Genomic DNA, 17,702 nt, shown 5'->3' with positions numbered 1-17,702 from the left:
TTCCTTTATGCATAAAAAATGAATTTGTAAGCATAAATTAAGTTCTGTCTGCCTCTCAAGATCCTTGAGGACCAGGGAGAGATGAGGATGTCTCTTCCACTGTGCACTGCACAAGTTTTTCTACTTTATAACTTTTTTTTTCTACAGTTGACTCATAATATCTTCAGCGCTGTAATGGGAGCTATTATAAAACTGCTGTAAACTTTCCCTTCTACCCCTTCAGCATGTGACAGTGACCACTGGGGACCTCACTGCAGCAGCCGTTGCCAGTGCAAAAATGGAGCCTTATGCAACCCCATCACTGGAGCCTGCCACTGTGCATCAGGTTTCAAAGGCTGGCGCTGCGAGGAACGCTGTGACCAAGGGACATATGGAAATGATTGCCATCAAAAATGTCTGTGTCAAAATGGAGCCACCTGCGACCACGTGACTGGAGAGTGCAGATGTCCTCCTGGATACACTGGTGCCTTGTAAGCAGAGTGTATGTTATTTATTGGGGGGAGGTAGGAGATTTGACTAGTGCTATCAAGAGAAATTAAATTTAGAAAAAATTTTAACACTGTGTTATCGATCTGGCTACTGTATATGACAGAGGAACAGGCCTGGCTAAGAAACTGGGCAAACCTTCTTTCCGTGCATTTGCAGAAGTGCAGTTGAGGGAAAGCCCCCTTGATCTGAACTGCCGAGTAAAAGCTACAAAAAGTAGCGAAAGGAGCTTCTTCATGGCCAATGTGAGGATCATTTGGCTGCAAGTTTGGAAAATAGTGTAATGTACAGTTACTTGGATTTCTCATTCTAGAATATATTTTTGAGCTTCGTCAGTAACAATGAACCAGCACCAAGCTGAATTAGTGTAGGAAGAGATGTCTTTTAAGAAAAAAATATCTGTTCACAATTCCCAGACTGTTGGGTCTGTTTCCTTAGATTTGTTGCACGGATACTATACAGCGTTCAGTTTGCTTCCCTTTTAGTTTGGATTGCCTTCTGTTTCATATTTCTTGTCTGGAAGATTAACTAGAACGTTAAAAATAGAGATGGCGAGAGACGGGAGAGCGTGCCGAAGTAACGGTTGTATCTTCCCAACCGTTTAGCTGTGAGGACCTCTGCCCGCCGGGGAAGCATGGGCGACAGTGCGAGGAGAGGTGCCCCTGCCAGAACGGAGGAGTGTGCCACCATGTCACCGGCGAGTGTGCCTGCCCACCCGGATGGATGGTAAAAACACTTTCCAAAATCAACACAACCCCCGAAACGATCCACATTTGTAGACTTTGGGCAGTGTTAGAAGTGGATAGTGAATTGGGATAGCAAAGGCAGTCTGCCTGTAGCCAGGAATAATAGGAAATATTATTTTAGCATACATGGCTCTTACAACAGACTGGAATAAAATACTTGCAAAACCATCTGTTACTGAATATCCCCCAGTTCTGCGCTGCCTTTTTTTTTAACCTTGTCAGATTCTGGGAGACAAAGAAAATGATTCATACTATGAAGAGACCACATCCTTGAAAACTTGTCTAGAAGTCATTTGCCAGTAGACATAATGTGATATTATAGGGGGGCAGCACCATTATATATTTGGGTGGTGGATTTTGTGCCTCTTTCCAAGTAGATGGTATGTGCTGCAAAAACACCAAACTTTTAGATACCGTGGTGGTGACAGAAATAGGACGTCATAACTTTGACATTGTCTTCAGACTTCTTACCCTTTTGTCAGTGGGTAGGGAAAAGATTGGCCTCCGAGCTGCAAATGAAACTCCTCGCCTGCCTGTGGTCTCCCCTACTACCAGCTGCCCATTCTGAGCTGGAAAATAATGGAGTTGGAAGGTGATCAAAACATGAGTAACATTTTTAAATACATTTTCAGACAGTATTCATTAACAGCAAAATGTTTTCCTTGAAAATGTCCATTTTGGATGAAAATACGCTTGAATTTTTAGTTAGCTCATGATATAGGAGGACTTCTGTAGTAGAGATCAGGTTTTCACCAACTAGAGAGCATAGTTACAAATGGATCAAATCTCTTTTTATGTTTGCATAGCACCACTCACTTAGGTACCTAACTCAGATTATGGCAATTCTTACTTAATGGTAGAAAAACATAAATTAATGATGATAAGATACAAGTGTTTGCATGAATTCTTGATTCTCCTTATTGGCCTAAATACAGCTAATGAAAAATGATGTCGCGTGTAAACATGTGATGAAAATTTTGTAATAATGTGTGTTAACTAATATGTTTCTAATTAGCTCTTTGACTAATTTTCCATTCCAAGTGGTTATTTAAGCATAACTCTTCGTTAGTTTTAGATTTTTCAATCCATAAACTGCAATTTTGTCAGCGTAACCTTTTTTGCTTTTCAGGTAAGACTAGTATAAAGTAGCCAGGCATAAAATCTGCAGTATCTTACATTAGTTCTGATGAAATGCCTGTAAGTGTGTTCCTCTTGAAATGGCTTCTTGAAAGTCTTAAGATCTTATTTGCCTCTTATTGCACAGGTATAATTAATTCCAAGGAGATAAATAGCATTGCAGAAATTCGAGACCTGTGTAAGGGAAGCACAAATCATGCCTAAGCTTTTAAGACGTGCTACGTTTCAATGAAATTGTAAAGAGCTTTTTTTCCCCCCCTTTTTTTTTTTAACCCATCTGATCATAAAGTAGTATAATTGGCGCATTACAGCAATTATTGCTTTTTACACCACTATTCACTAGAGGGTATTTCCGGATGTCTTGATATATTCTACTCCTGATAAAGAAATTGGGAAGAACTTGACATCAATTAGTCTTAAATGTCTAAGTGTTTACTGTTGCTTAGAGATAATGTTTTTCATTAGCTTTGGCTTCCAGAATGGAAATCCTAGAAGATTATCCCCCCAGTACTGAAACATACCCCCGTTTAAAGCTGGAGAAGAGTCTAGTGTTTCCAAGATGAGCACTAGACACATGACACGAGATCTCCTTGATCTTCCTTCGTTACAAATCTTCTTTCTGCCCTGTTTGTTTGAGCTGCAATCCTGAGCCTAATGTTAAGACTTCTTTGCACACACAGGGCACGGTCTGTGGGCAGCCTTGTCCTGAGGGTCGTTACGGGAAAAACTGTTCCCAGGAGTGTCAGTGCCACAATGGAGGGACCTGTGACTCGGCAACAGGTCAATGCCATTGCAGCCCAGGTCACACTGGCGAACGGTAAGGAAAACTTATTTCCGCCGGAGTGGTGAACCTGCAAAGGGTCTACTGCAACAGAGAAAATTAAGAAGGGGTAGAAAGCCAAATCAGAATTTCAGTGGTACAATTAAAGAAGTTTTATGAAATGTTTGCTGTGTCACTTAGCTGACACTAGATCATAAGTTAAAAGTGCAAAAATGGAAGATGTTCTGTGAAGAATTGTTCAGTTTCAGGATTTTTGTGCTTTGGCCCATGCTCTGCCAGTGCCTTGTGGGTCTCCATTTGAGTGGTGTGCAGAATGACGCAGTTTGAGGTATGGCAAAGCAGTAAGATGGAAGCTCTTAGTTTTGCGCAGAAGTTTGGCAGATGGAGTAGCAAGGGAGGCTCATTCAGTTGCTCTTCAAAGTGAGTTCTTTCCTGAAGTATTTCATTCAAATGAAGAATCTATTCTTATGTTCTGATTTTGCCATTAAAAATCTTTGGTAGATTTCAGAGGAAAGAAAGAATAGCAAGACTTACCTTCTTGAAGTCAGTGGAAAGTGATGATAGAAGTGCTTTGCTGCATATATTTTAAGCAGCACAGCAACTCATTTGCTAAAGTCAGCAGTAGCTTAATCACTGGGGTCAGTCCAGGGGAGCTCTGCCAACAGTAGGTATTATAACCATATGCACTTCCCACGCGAGTGTTCACAGGACATGGGGAGAGCTGTGCCAGACATAAGGGGAAAAAAATCATGAAGAAGAAGAAAAACAATCAGTCCAGAGCCACTTGGTTGCCAAAATTAAGTATTTGCCTCTGTGAAGGAACACTGCAGAAGATGGTAGATGCATTTAAAAAGACACAGACAAGTCAGCAGGAAAATCAAAGAAATATCCATATGCAAATATGCAGACTACACTCTGATGTTTGTAAAAGCTATTAAAATTTTTGTCTTGGAATTTAAATCTTACTATAAGCTGAAATGCCTTGCAAGCTGCAGTATTTTGATCCCTTTTACAAGTCTGAGCTTCCTCTTTACTGCAAAACAGGCTATATTTGCAACTCTTGTGTTTTCCAAGATACTGCTAAGGGCAGGAATAGGTCATAAGCAAGGTCAGAGACCCCCATTTCTTATTTAACATCAGCTGACTGGTAAGAGAGGGAAATGTTACAAGAAAATCATTGGGTGAGCTAGTATGTATATGTCAGCAGCAAAAAGGATAATATATAAAGATGTTAAACTACTCTCCACTTACCTTTGTAACTTCAACAGCATTTGTCTGAGATCTCAGTGTGGTAGTGACTTCTGGTAGTCAGTCATACGGCAAGAAAAAGCACTCCTAAGGCATTTAACTGAGTTTCCAGGTGATTTAAGTTAATGCAAGGTAATCTGGTTTAAATTACTCTGCTAATTGTTTTACCAAATACTTTTTGATTGATACTCATCTTCACTGCAAAACGGAAGAGGTTCTTTCACAAGTTGATGAGAACACAATTCTGCAAGGTTAAATTTTGTCTGATTTGGCTGGTGTTCTTGATTGTCATTTGGGGAAATTTAATTCTCAGCTTTTGTTGTATGACCTCATTAGGACATATTTAGCTGTATGAGCTGCATTATAATGCTGCCACTCTGAAGTAAAAAGAGATTTTGCTGATGGCTTCAGCGAGAACAGAATTACAGATACCTTGAAACTTCTGGATAACAGCGTCAGGTTGAGGCAGATGCTACAGAAGCATGAAATGAACGTGTTTTCCACATTTTCTGCTAAATTCTGTTACATTTGGTTGTGCCTTGAACCATACCAGTCTTTGAAATTCTCCTAAAATAAACCACTAATCATACAAGAAATTACAAAAAATATAAAGCGTGTAAGAAAACTAAAAACTCTGTGCCATATTGTCAAGTACTATTTCTATACAGTCTCTGATCTGATAAAACTTCCAGGTACCCAAGTTGCAGAAGATGTTATGTGCGTGGTATTTCCTAATGGGTTCACAGCACACCTCAGGACTTCAATGTCAGCGTGTCCTGGGTAGAGGATTTGGGATTTAGCTGTTTTGTCTTGCTGTCTATGTGAACTGGTCAACGTATTTTGTGGTTTATAGAATGCTCATATTGATAAATATGGGAGTTTCTCCTGACCCATAAGTTGTGAAAGGTTAAATGTTCTCTATTTCATTCTATGAAAGAGGACAAAATCAATATAAAAGAAGTTTGAAATGAAATTTAGGAGAAAAAGGTATTTTGGAAACATCATGTGTTTGGAAACACAATTAGAAAATATGGTCTTTAGATTCTGCTGAGAACCAGTGCCAGGGAATCTCCTGGCCTGGGTGTCTGCGGGAGTGCAGATGCCTGGTGGCTGTTCTCAGTATTGCCAAGCAGAGAATCTAGACCACTTTAACAACAACAACAAAGGTACAGGTGGATGACTTTTGAAACTTCATTCCTTCTTATACTTAAGATCTGGCTTAAGAGGGTTTGATTTTGTGCTAGTTCTTGGATAAGAAATGCAGTGGTCTGTGTGGTTGTTGTCTCCCTGTAGGAGAGAAGGGAAACCATTTCAAAATGAATTTGCAGAGTCAGTGTTTTTAGCTTGTCCTGCTGTGATAAGCCACAAAAGATGCTAGAGTGATAGACACGTTTAAATATAGGGTTACATAAATACAAATTTCTGCTCTACTTATGAGGAGTTTTAGAACTGTATCAGAGATTCTTCATAAACTGTATTTCTCTTGAATGTCTAAAAGCTCTAGTTTATGGGAAGTGAATTTAATTTCTTTTTTGTTGTTGTTTTTTGCTTTTCTCACAGATGCCAAGACGAGTGTCCAGTGGGGACATTTGGAGTCCAATGTGCCGAGACCTGCCAGTGTGTGAATGGTGGGAAATGCTACCATATTAGTGGCGTGTGTCTCTGTGAACCAGGATATACGGGAGAGCACTGTGAAACAAGACTTTGCCCTGAGGGAGTTTATGGTCTCAAGTGTGACAAAAAGTGTCCCTGTCACTTGCCCAATACCTGGAGGTAAGTTTTACACCCTTTAGCACAGTCTTTCTGCATGGGACATTGAAGCCAGAATATAAGCTTGAAAAGAAATAATTCCTGATGCTTCCAAGTACTTTCATTCAAACTAAAGCAGCTAAAGGTTTACAAAGAGTATTTAGTATTTTATAACCGCAGCAAGAAAGAAAGCATCAACCCAGAAGAGCTTCCAATTGTTGGTGCTTGCAACTGTATGTCATCTTAATATTAACTTCTATATTTGTTTACTGACCCATGAAATAAAGGTTGGGACAAAGTCTGGCCTTTGTCTATGTTTACCACATGAAAAAACCTCTATATTATTCACCGTATTAAGTCAGTGGGCCTTATACCTCCCTCATGTTTTCTGGGGTACTGTAAATGAGAAGTAAGTGAATTTGAAATCAGTGGATATATACTTTTATGAGCCTGGCATCAGCAGAGGATTAATTTCTCTTTCTCTCTGTATATGTTTATAAGAATTGGAGTAGGTGATTGTTTTAATACAAAATTTCTGAAGCCTTACCAATTATAACTCTAAATTTCATGGTCATTTAAACTAATTTTCCAGAAAGCAGGTAAAATCTGATGGCTGGAAATAGAATGAAAGTAGTTTTCTAACTGGCATCCCTTTTACTGTTTCTCTTTGTTCAGGCAATCACAAGACATAGTTTTAGAGTTTTCTGTGTCTTTATAGATTCCATAGTGTTTTAACATATTGTGACAAAAATCTATAAACTAGTTATTCTGAGATGATCTTTTGGCTGCAGAGCAGGAATGTCAGTTAAGACAAGCTAACGTGTATTTATAGAACAATTCTCATTACCAGCTTTTTCTTATTACAGAGCACACTTCTTTTTCCAGAATATTTCAGTCATTGTGCATTTGCTTACACATGATTTCATTAATCAGTCACAGTACCTTAGATGAGTTTTGTGAGCATAGTCCAAATGTTTTGCTGTCACAAACTGTTCTGAAAGAAATTTGCAGGAACTATTTACTGTTGCACAGAATGCTGCTGTACTTTGTATCTAAGGTGCACTTTTCCTCATAGATGAAACAGAAGCCTTGAGTCAGAATTTAAAAGTGATGTTAAAGTGCTCAGGCACATCTATGGAAATATCTCATATTTTAGGCCTCTGTGAAAAATTACTTGTGGATTATCTGGATTGTTCAACATATCTTTCATTGGCAAACCGTGTGGCAGTGAACTGAATTCTTTTTGCTTTCCATTCATATGCTTTTGCAGTCATGCGCTTGCACTTCTGTTTATTCCATTTACTTGATGTGTGTTCTGAAAAAATACTGGGTTTTTGACATAAAATCAAGCAATTTGTTCTTTGGGCAGAGCATTCAGGAATAAGTGGAACCATAATCCCAACCTAACTCTCAAATTATGCTTGTAGACCAAATACTATTGTATTATGAATTATGGTATAGCTGCTTTCATGCAAATTTGTCTGCAGACTGTTGTAGAAGCTTTGTTTGACAGGAATGTATTACGTTGTATAGTATTTCTGATATTTCAGGGATTACTTCTGATTCATGTTCAACACAGCTGTTCCTTCATTTATACTGCTGGAAGACAGCTTGTGGTCAAATTGGATCACAAATGTTCATATGTAAACAGCAGCATATGGCTGGCCTTTTTTTTAACATTTTTTCCCTCTGTCTGACAAATCACAAGGGACTTAACAACATTGTAGGTGGTGTGGGAGCATGTTTGTCTTTAAATGCATGCTAATCTGGGAGGAAAACAAAAATTTTCAGGACTTCACAAGTATATTTTTCATATACTGTGTCAGAAAATGATTAAGACCACCAAATAATAGAAATCAAATGGTATCTGGGTAATAGTGTGGAAGAGAGTGCTCTCCTGCAGATACTTTCCTTTATTCTTTTGATAATCTGCTTGTGCCTTGGTATCTTCACCTGTAACTAAATATCAGTCAGGCAGGAGACAGCTTAAACCTATCAGGAAATATCCTCGTCCCTTACTCGTTTGCCATAGTAATATTTGGGCCGAAGGATCTTCATCATGACATTAACCCCTTTAGCAGCAGCAGCAGCACAACCAATAATCTCAGGGCACTAAAAAGGGGATGCATTTCCTCCTTGGGATCAATTGCAAGTGTCCACAGGTCTAGGATTCTGTTAGGACTTCTAGTGAATCAATATCGTAAAGGCTTGTTTCATCTGCATTTGTCCATTGGTTTAGATACTCTCCTCAAAGAGGGAACTGTTGGTAAGACTAGAGGCCTAGGTTTTAATGTACATTCTTGGCATTTGTAGATATAAAAATGAACTAAAGGTTAGTTAAAAATAAATATTTGCCTCTAAAAAATATTGCTGTAAACGAGGTATGCCTACGTTGCAGTATACAAGAATGTGTCTAGCCATTTTCTTCTAGTACTTAAAGATACAATAAGGTTACAATATGCTGTAGTTTAAAGAATGTTGTATATATATTTTTTATTATTATATTATGATTGAGAAAGTTGTAACAAAGCAGCTTTGGCAATAACTCATAGTTTTTCAAGCTCCTGTCAGTTTGCATTTAGGGTAGGTTCAGTTACAGATATTTCACTGCTGCTGTTGGTCGATGGCAGCTACTGGGAATGAAAGGCATGCTCGTGTTTGAAGTTATATCAGCAGCCTTTAGTAAAGACTCTCTCAAGGGTTAGATCCAGATGTGCTTGAGGGGTTTTGTTCTTTATGAGGGGTCCAGTGCGCAGCATCAGGTGACAACCCTCTTGTGCCAAATGTTTTTTCACAAACATTTCTTCTCTACTGCATCTTCTCACGTACATAAAGGGATTTGAGTGCAGATCAGGCACAGATCTCTGTTCTCTGTGACTAGGTGACACTATCGCTATTTCCCTTTTTCACTAACTAGTCAAGAATAAAACTGGAATGGGAGTTCGCTGGCTGAGCCTAAGAACCCCTAAAACAGTAGTGTTTTCCTCGGTGAGGTACAGGGAGCAGTGCAGTGAGCTGGCGCGAGGACCATTTGCTGAGCAGGTCCGTGTACCTCTGTCACCCAGATCCACAGTTTGGGGGGCTTGTACTCACTGGGCATTTTGAAGATCCAGTTTGCAGGAGCAAGCAAAAAAAGACTTCTCCAACTGCCTGTGTCAACATCGTTCTCTTCATTTTATATGAGAATCTTCTTCAGCCTCAGTGGTGCCTGGGCTGGGTTTCATCATTCCTTTACTCAAGCGACACCTAATGATCATTTGGAAAATATAAAAACAGCAGGCTGTAGCTGCATATTTAGCTAGAAGCTTTAAAAAGGATGTGCATTACACCTGTGTTCCAGCAAATGCAGTAGTTTCAGGTTGATTTCTGAGCTAAATTCGAGATGTCACTCTCTTCGTTCTCTTAAGTTTCTCCTTGTGTTCTTTCATCACTGGTTCACACTGGTAGGCAAGATCAGCTGAGGTCATTCTGTACCTCTAACTAATTTCTGGTAGTTCAGGTGGGAATTAGGGTTTATTCATGACATTAGCTCTAATGGGGTTTCTGCTGTCTCATGCTTTTTCTGAGGTGGGTATATATACATACTTAGTTCATATAGTCGGAGTGTGTTTTTAAAGTTAAAATTAGGGCATCTTGTAGTTTTGGATTTTTCCAAAATTTCCCATTTTTCATGGGAACTTTATATTGCATGAAGTGCTACAGAATTTTTGTGGATATTGTAATACCTATATAAATCTTCTGAAATCATGAAGTCCATTGAAGTCTTCCTAATATATATTGTCAGCTTCTCACAAATACTTTTTTTGTCTCTGTACAAAGTAAGTCTATATTGCAAGAAAATGTGAGCAAAAGGCCAGGATTAAAAGTGGATGTACCAGCAGCATCTCTCAACTTCTTTTTATTTCCCTATCTTAATATATAAATCTTATTGCCAATTAAGCTAACTGCATGAGAACCCATCAAAAAGCTTCAAAAGTGCTCCAGCTTCCTACCTCTAATTACAAATTACCTAATACTAATTTTGGTGTCAATCAATATATGTGCAAATATGCCTTAGTAACACTCACTGGGGGGTACAGAATATCAGTGCCTCTGTCTGCCTCATACCCAGGGCTTCCTCATGCATGTGGTCTCCCCTTCTCCTGAAAGAAAAAAAACAAAAAACAAAAAACACAGGATTTATTTCTTAACATGACAATATTACTAATTTTATGTTTTAAATATCTTCCCGTTCATATTCTAATGACTACTCAGTTGTGGATTGAAAAATCTTTTCATATTCCCTTGCCTTGCGTTCCTCCATTGGTAGTAAACATGGGAATTGGATGTAAAATGCTACTGAATATATACAGGAAGAAATTAGAAGCAGGGGACAAATCTAATTCTCATAATGTGTTTTCCTAATTTAGTGTGTATTTTATGTGAGAGTAGTTTGGTTTCAGCTTCTCTTGCTGCAAGTATAAACAATACAGTTATGAACACCAGGAATTTTGAACAATTTCTGCATATGTCATTCCAAACTGTCTCCATTGCCATTTAGTTGAACAGATTAAGACTTTTCCTGTCCCTTTTACATAACCAGGGTAGTCCCATTAAAAAGAGTTTTTTATACATTCAAAAAAACCAAATTCTTGTCATGTTATAGTGTGTAGAATGATACATAGAGAGCAAAATGCGAAAAGGACGATATTCCCTACCTCTCTAAATCATGTTTTCCTCGATCAGCAGTACCTTGTCAGTTGGTTGTATTTGGCAATAAGAAACTCTTAATTTGGCAAGAGCAGTCCTGGAGTCCAGGAGCAGTTGCAGTTAGTGTTGCATTCCCTTATTGTGCTGGAACTATTTCCAAGAATATTGTTATGACTTACACACCTAAAAGTGCAGTAGGAGTTTTTTCAAACTTTGAAACAGTTAGAAAAGCACTCGGTTTCATACACACACCCACAGAAAGAGTCAGCAAATCTTGCAAAATTAGGCTGTTGTCATGGGTCATTTAATGCGTCTGGACGAAGGCACATTTTTTCCAGCACACTTAAAGGAACTTCACTTCAATCAGTGGCAGAAGACGATCTTTAAACAGTCTTCCCATTGTAGATGTATCGGATTTGGATATTAAGGCTTTCCTTTGGTGAGAGTTAAGCAAGTGCTTTGTCTGCCAGAGGGCTACAGAGTACCCCATTGTGTCCGCTTTTCCAGCACATATATCTTTGCGCAGCTGATGATGTCCATTTGTTACGAGGCAACAGCTGGCCAGCTGGCCACTCAATGCAGCTGCTGTTCCAGGTAGGGACAGCTGGGATGCCCCCAGGTATGGCCAACGCGGGGGAGATGCGCTCCAGAAGGTCACCGGGCCTTGTGGTGTGTCTGACTTCCTCCCCACACAACTGATTTTGTAGTGTTCCTGGAGAGATGCCAGTTGTGTTCTTTTTCAGGCAAAGGTTTCACGAAAAGAGCACACCTATTACTTACTGAATGTTGTGCTGTGATCTCGGCAAAGTGTGTTTCTCAAGCAATACGCTGCTGAACTTCATCAGTGTACAAAGAGACATTTTGGAAATTTAAAATTTTCATTGCTTTAATATTAATAACCATAGTTATATATTCTACAGTCATTAGAACTGTGTTACAGATAGGGTTTTTTTTATCCAGCCATAGAAAAGTAATACATCTTCTTTTCTTCCCCTGTCCACCCAGAAAGTCTTTATTTTGTATGATGCTACTCTTTCTCATATTAATTGGTATGAGTTTATATATACATATATATTGCCCTATGTTTTGTGGTTCTTGGGAAGAAAAGCACTTCTGTACATAGTATGCGAGATCCTTTATGCAACCTATCTATAACAGCATTTTGTTCTCTGGAAAAAAAAAAAGTATCAGTGTCATATTTAGTCCTGAATTATTTATCCTTTCATCCCCTCCTGGCAGCTGTCACCCTATGTCTGGGGAATGCTCCTGCAAGCCAGGCTGGTCTGGGCTCTACTGCAACGAGACGTGTTCACCGGGATTTTATGGCGAGTCTTGTCAGCAGATTTGCAGCTGCCAAAACGGTGCCGACTGCGACAGTGTGACTGGAAAATGCATCTGTGCCCCTGGATTTAAGGTAAATGAGTCTCACTTTCACAGTCCTTTTTTTGACTCCACTGCCTCTAATTAAATCCAAAGTTCTTCAAGATACTGTGTGTTCTTTCTCTACTGAAGTGAAGGACAACTAAGGATATGCAGGTACAGCTTGGTGTACTGTAGCATAAGGCCCAGAAAATTTGTGGTTAGTTCTCAGTCCTGAAATGAAGCTGTTAAACTCTCTTTTTTTTTTTTTTTAATACTTTATAAGGGAGTGATAAGACCCAGGGTGTGCTATAAAGATGTAAATAAGGCGAGGAACTAGGCCACTTGTCTGTAAGTTTCAGTTATTATCTTATTGCAGCAATTCCTCATGCTCCATCCAGAGATGCTCTAGACAAAAACAATTGTTTTTACAATTTAGTTCACGTTGTTCATTAGCTTTTATGCACCTTTGCTGTTACCTATACGTTGGATGCTAATAACATAACACAGAAAAGGTTTTATAGTACTACTATTCTTTAAGTGATAATGCTGTGCAAACTTCGACCATGTTATATTTTTTTAAATATTTTATGTGACTATGTTATTTTCCATTAAATTGCTATTTTATAGTAGATTTTGCTTTCTTAAATTGCTTCTTTGTTAGTTTAAATACTAACCATTGGACTAACCAAGTGCTGTTAGATATGTGACATGTGCCTTCCTAGCAACTAATCTAAAACTAATGCTAACTGTAGTCTTAAAGAGCATGAAGAGCTCTGCAAAAAGATTTCCCTTAAATTCAGAATAATTTGATGGCAGCTTAGGACAGTCATGGACTGTAGGTTTTTTGGTATTTGTGGCACCTGAGTCGATCTTCACATTCAGTCAATCTTAGGTGTAGGTAATTTGTTAGAGTTATTGCTCTATTGTCTGAACCTCCTCAAATAGCTTTTACAATCTATTTTGTATAATTCAGGGTGCTGATTGTGGTACTCCTTGTCCTCTGGGAACATATGGAGTAAACTGTTCTTCTGTGTGCAACTGCAAAAATGAAGCCATCTGTTCACCAGTGGATGGTTCTTGTACCTGCAAAGCAGGTAAGAATATCTTCAGATTAATTCCCCATTTCTATAATCATAAAATCAAAGTGAGTTTTTGAAGTAGAGAAAAGGAAAGAAACTTAATAAAAACCAGACAACCTTGAAGGCCATACCACTAGCTCTGGGAGGTGACAAATGGGAAAACCATCTGCTCGGGAAAGAGCACGCGTACCTCATGTTTGCTCTGCACAGTTCTCAATAAGATGGATGCCGTGGCTGGGTGAATTACTAGTATTTACCTTGAGACAGGATGCCACTTGGCTCTCGTGGAAGTGCCAGGAGCCGCTAAAATGGCTACTGGTATGCAATTGATTTGATGGCAGCCTTCCTAGTGAAAACACTTTGCCTTGTTGCCCCTCAGTCTGCAGAGCATCCACTCCCTCTGCCACCTTCACCCCCCTCGGCATCACAGGGGCACAGTCTTCTCCCTGCCAGTTTAACACTTGCATTGATACCTCCCCCCATGGTTTTCTATTTGAATACACCTTTCCTCAGCGATTCCCTGACAAACTTGCGTGACCTTCTTCCCAACCTCTAGGCTGCTTTGTGCCATCGCCATCCACAGTGCTGTCCCATGTTTCCTCGAGAAACTTTCTGCATCTCCTGGTCTTAGTGCAAGTTGACTCACTCTCCTCAGCTCCTCTGCCTGCCACTCTCCCCCTGGCAGTAACTTTGATGGTTGGTGTATCCTCCACCTGAACCTGTATGTCCCTGCCCACCTCTGCACCTTCTGGTAGCACGTGCCAGTTAAGGTGCCTTTGGCAGGAACAGGCTAGCTTAGCCATCCTCCAGCACAGGTTCTGCAGAGACACTTTCCCGTGTAAAGGTCTACAGGTCCATGTGTAGTCCTGTTCAACCTGAACTATAGTACTAAGCTCCACTGAAAGATATGCTCTTGAAATACATACTGAGGGCCTGTTGTTCTCTTGCTTGTTTCTGTTGATGGGGAAGGTTTTAAAGTCAAAAGTATCTCTCAGCTGTGACGCTGGATCACTAAGAAGAGAGCGGGCAGGCTGCTGAACGCTCCCGAGTGAATCCTGTGCCCAGCCTATGTTATAGACACACACCCCACCCCCAAATATATTTTGGGAAAATACAGGAAGATTGAGTGTAGGGGAGAAGTGGCCGAGTTACCTAGACAAATGGCCACTGAATAAGCCAGGAATTAATACGATTAAATCAATCATGTAGCAAATGTGCAGTGTTTCCAGCTTCTCCTCCCATCAGTTGCAATGGAGCAGATGTAACTCTGTTGAGTGTCTTTGCTCAATAGTTACTGTGAGGAAAAAAACTGTATTTCTTGAGCCATGCATAATCCTATCTGCTTGTCAATCATGCAGATTTTAATCATATTAAGATGAAAAAGGACAGCAAATAGTGAAATGGATTTATTAAGCTAAAATCAAACACTTGTCATTTAAAAAATTGCTGTTGGATCCAGCCACTAAATCGAAAGCAGTGACATAAGGTCTCTCCCTGAATAGCTAGAGATGTTACCCACGCATGGAAAATATCTCAGGTGTCTAGCATTTTGAAGGCTGAGTTGACACCACTGAGCCAGTGACGAAAATCCCATTAATTTAAATGAAATGAGGATACCTTTTGTTTTTTGTCTGTTACATATAACTACATGTCTTCCCTGCTTCACTCCCTTTTTCAGAAAACCCTGCTTCTGCATTTTAAATTAATAGTCATATTACTGTTCAGTCTTCTTGATGCTTTAGGAACAAGGCAGCTCTGTAGCTCTGAACAAAACAGGTTCGTGTGGGTGAGTCAGTGCATGGTTTGGAGAATATACCCCGTCTGTCATAGACACATTCAAAATCTCTATTATCCTTCACGGAATTGCCAATTTTAATGATGCTTATATTATGGGAAGCTATTTAAGGAGAGTCAGCAGGAAACTTATAAATCCTGGAAAGTGTCTCACTTTTCTACCTACAACAGTGTAATGTTTTTTCCTGAAATGACCCCTAAATTCTGAAGTTATCAATCCAGGGCATGAGGCAGATTCATTTCAGTGCATGTGTTTTGGATAGCCTATTGATTAGGCTCAGTGCAGAACTATTTTTCCCCTCACTTGCTATAAACAAAGTACAAAATTAGAAACTTGGCTTTTATCATTTTTGATGATAACATATGACTCATTCACTCGGTTTCTCTCATGCCCAATAGATGATCAAATGTTTGAAAACCTATTTACATTTCTGTCTATCCAGTGTTCAGTCTGTGAATCATTTCTATCAGTTGTAGTGGTGAATGCAACATTTTGGAAACATTTTGCATTACGTTCTTTTTTGTATTTGCAAAGGAGTACAGAAATCATCTAAAAGATCTTCTGTGTATCCTCGGAGAAATCCAGCTTATGCACTATTTCACCATGCTTTCTCTGTGGTGTTTTTTTGTATTGTTTTTGGTCAAGATTTCAGTTATGACCATACTGCAGAACTGTCTGCATTGAATGCTGGTGGAAGAATTATGAAAGCAGCAGCATAAGTCTAGGGCAGATATCCCTAATTTTTCAGGCTATCCCTTAAAACTTTCAAGATAGTTTAGTGCTTCTCAGTTAAGTTTCAAGGTGTCTGTGTTTTCATTTCAGGTTTCCCATCCATTGCTTTCAAATGTTGGCAGCCATTTGCAATGTGTGTGCTGTGCACAGCTGTTACAGGATGCTCAAGGGCACCTTTGTATGAATTCAGACAAGTCTTCAGCTGGAAAGGATAACACTGTCCCATAGTTAGCCTGGTATTATTGTGAATCTCTTAGAGATTTTAAATGGGAGGGGGAGGAAAACGTGTGTAGTGAAGAATGGGGGAGAAGTTGATTAATTTGTCACTTTAATTGTTATTTTTGGCAGGTTGGCATGGTGTAGATTGTTCAATAAATTGCCCCAGCGGTACCTGGGGACTTGGCTGTAACTTGACTTGCCAGTGCCTCAACGGAGGGGCTTGCAATGCTCTGGACGGAACCTGTACCTGTGCCCCCGGCTGGAGAGGAGAAAAATGTGAACTCCCTTGCCAGGTAATTTCATACATTTCACTGAGCGTCGCGCTATAGGGTCTGGGGCAAGGGGATGCTCCTGTGATTCTTCTGAGTTCATGGGGATAAGTCCCCTAAGGAGCTCTTCACCCTATTGGCGGCACCTGTCAGGTGGGGTTCAAGATTAGGGACATGCCCTAAGAAATCTTCTGGAAGAACTTTACTGTGCATGAAGCATGTGGAGAAGATGACCATCCAAGAAATGCCTACACAGACTGAAGTTGCACAGATGAGTATTTTTTTGTGCTTTCACCCTCAAAAGGTTGACCTTGGACATTTCACCAACTGCTTTAGAATTTGTTGAAAAACTTAATGCTGATTTTTTCCCTCTCTTTCAGCTGTTAATCAGAAATGAAATGCTATCCAAACTGCCTCCATGAAACTACTTTAAGTGGAAAACATGGGAGAAAAATGTAGCAAAAAATATTCCACATCTAGCAACATGATTCTAATGAAATTAGCTTATATCTGTGACAAAGCATGAATGAAGAACTTTCCTTCTCAATCAGATAGCAAGGCCCCCTCGTCACCTGATACTGTGGCAGATCTTTGCCTTTGTATTTTGTTTTGGCTTCTGTTATTCCCCAGACTTTGAGAAACACAAAAATTAGAAGTCACTGTGCGAAGATGTGCTTGTAATCAGTTCAGGTCCATGTTGTAGTCTGTAGCTTGGAGAAGCCATTAAAAACGCATAATTTCAAAATGAAAAAAACTGGATGATTCAAAAACAATTTGCATTATTATGTAATTGTTTTGTTTTGAATACATTTCATAAACAAAAAATGAAATATTCTATGTAAAACTGTGGCCTTCCAATGTCCATCTTTTCCCATGACGGACTTGAATTTTCTGGAAATATTTTAACAAACTTCACCTTTTAACAAGCTTCTCCCTTCTCCCCACTCCTTTTCCTCTCTATTCTCTTCCTTTCACATTTGCAAAACTATCCATATAGCAGGTTGTTGGGTTAATAAAATTAATTGCAAAGGGATCACCTGAACTGAACATAAAGCTTATAGGTTCCCCACCCATGTCATATCCAAGCTTTTGGACAAACTCTGTTGAGTAATGACATGGTAGGAGCAGCCGAATTACAGCATATGACTGAAGGCCACACCTTTGTTTTGAATGGAAATCTGATCTATTGCACTGCTCTCAGAATATTCAGAAGCAGACTTTTCCGGGGTTTTTTGCTTTCAGATTTTAGACATGGTATAGCATACACTGATATAGTAAATAAGGTGGCAAACAAATTCTAAAACATTCTGGAAAACTGGTAAGAATACTATCAGCACACATTTATACAGTGTTTCCCACAAAAGCATGAATGCATCTCCAACAGAAATCATATTTTTCGGCAGCTTTATT

General features: G+C 39.4%; 1 protein-coding gene across 1 annotated transcript in view; it reads left to right on the top strand.

Moving 5' to 3' along the window:
- The window catches only part of MEGF10 (multiple EGF like domains 10), a 75,474-nt gene that overhangs the window by 27,235 nt on the left and 30,537 nt on the right, over positions 1-17,702 (top strand). Inside the window, exons 5-11 of the mRNA XM_067316483.1 lie at positions 224-470; positions 1,092-1,212; positions 3,050-3,186; positions 5,959-6,171; positions 12,076-12,250; positions 13,172-13,292; positions 16,153-16,316. Of these exons, the coding sequence (XP_067172584.1) occupies positions 224-470; positions 1,092-1,212; positions 3,050-3,186; positions 5,959-6,171; positions 12,076-12,250; positions 13,172-13,292; positions 16,153-16,316 (1,178 nt within the window). The remainder of the gene's footprint in view (positions 1-223; positions 471-1,091; positions 1,213-3,049; positions 3,187-5,958; positions 6,172-12,075; positions 12,251-13,171; positions 13,293-16,152; positions 16,317-17,702) is intronic.

Source organism: Apteryx mantelli, chromosome Z, assembly GCF_036417845.1.
Source record: "Apteryx mantelli isolate bAptMan1 chromosome Z, bAptMan1.hap1, whole genome shotgun sequence".
Taxonomy (NCBI): Eukaryota; Metazoa; Chordata; class Aves; order Apterygiformes; family Apterygidae; genus Apteryx; species Apteryx mantelli.
The sequence above is the reverse complement of the archived record's forward strand: the minus strand, read 5'-3'. Positions and strand labels throughout refer to the sequence as shown.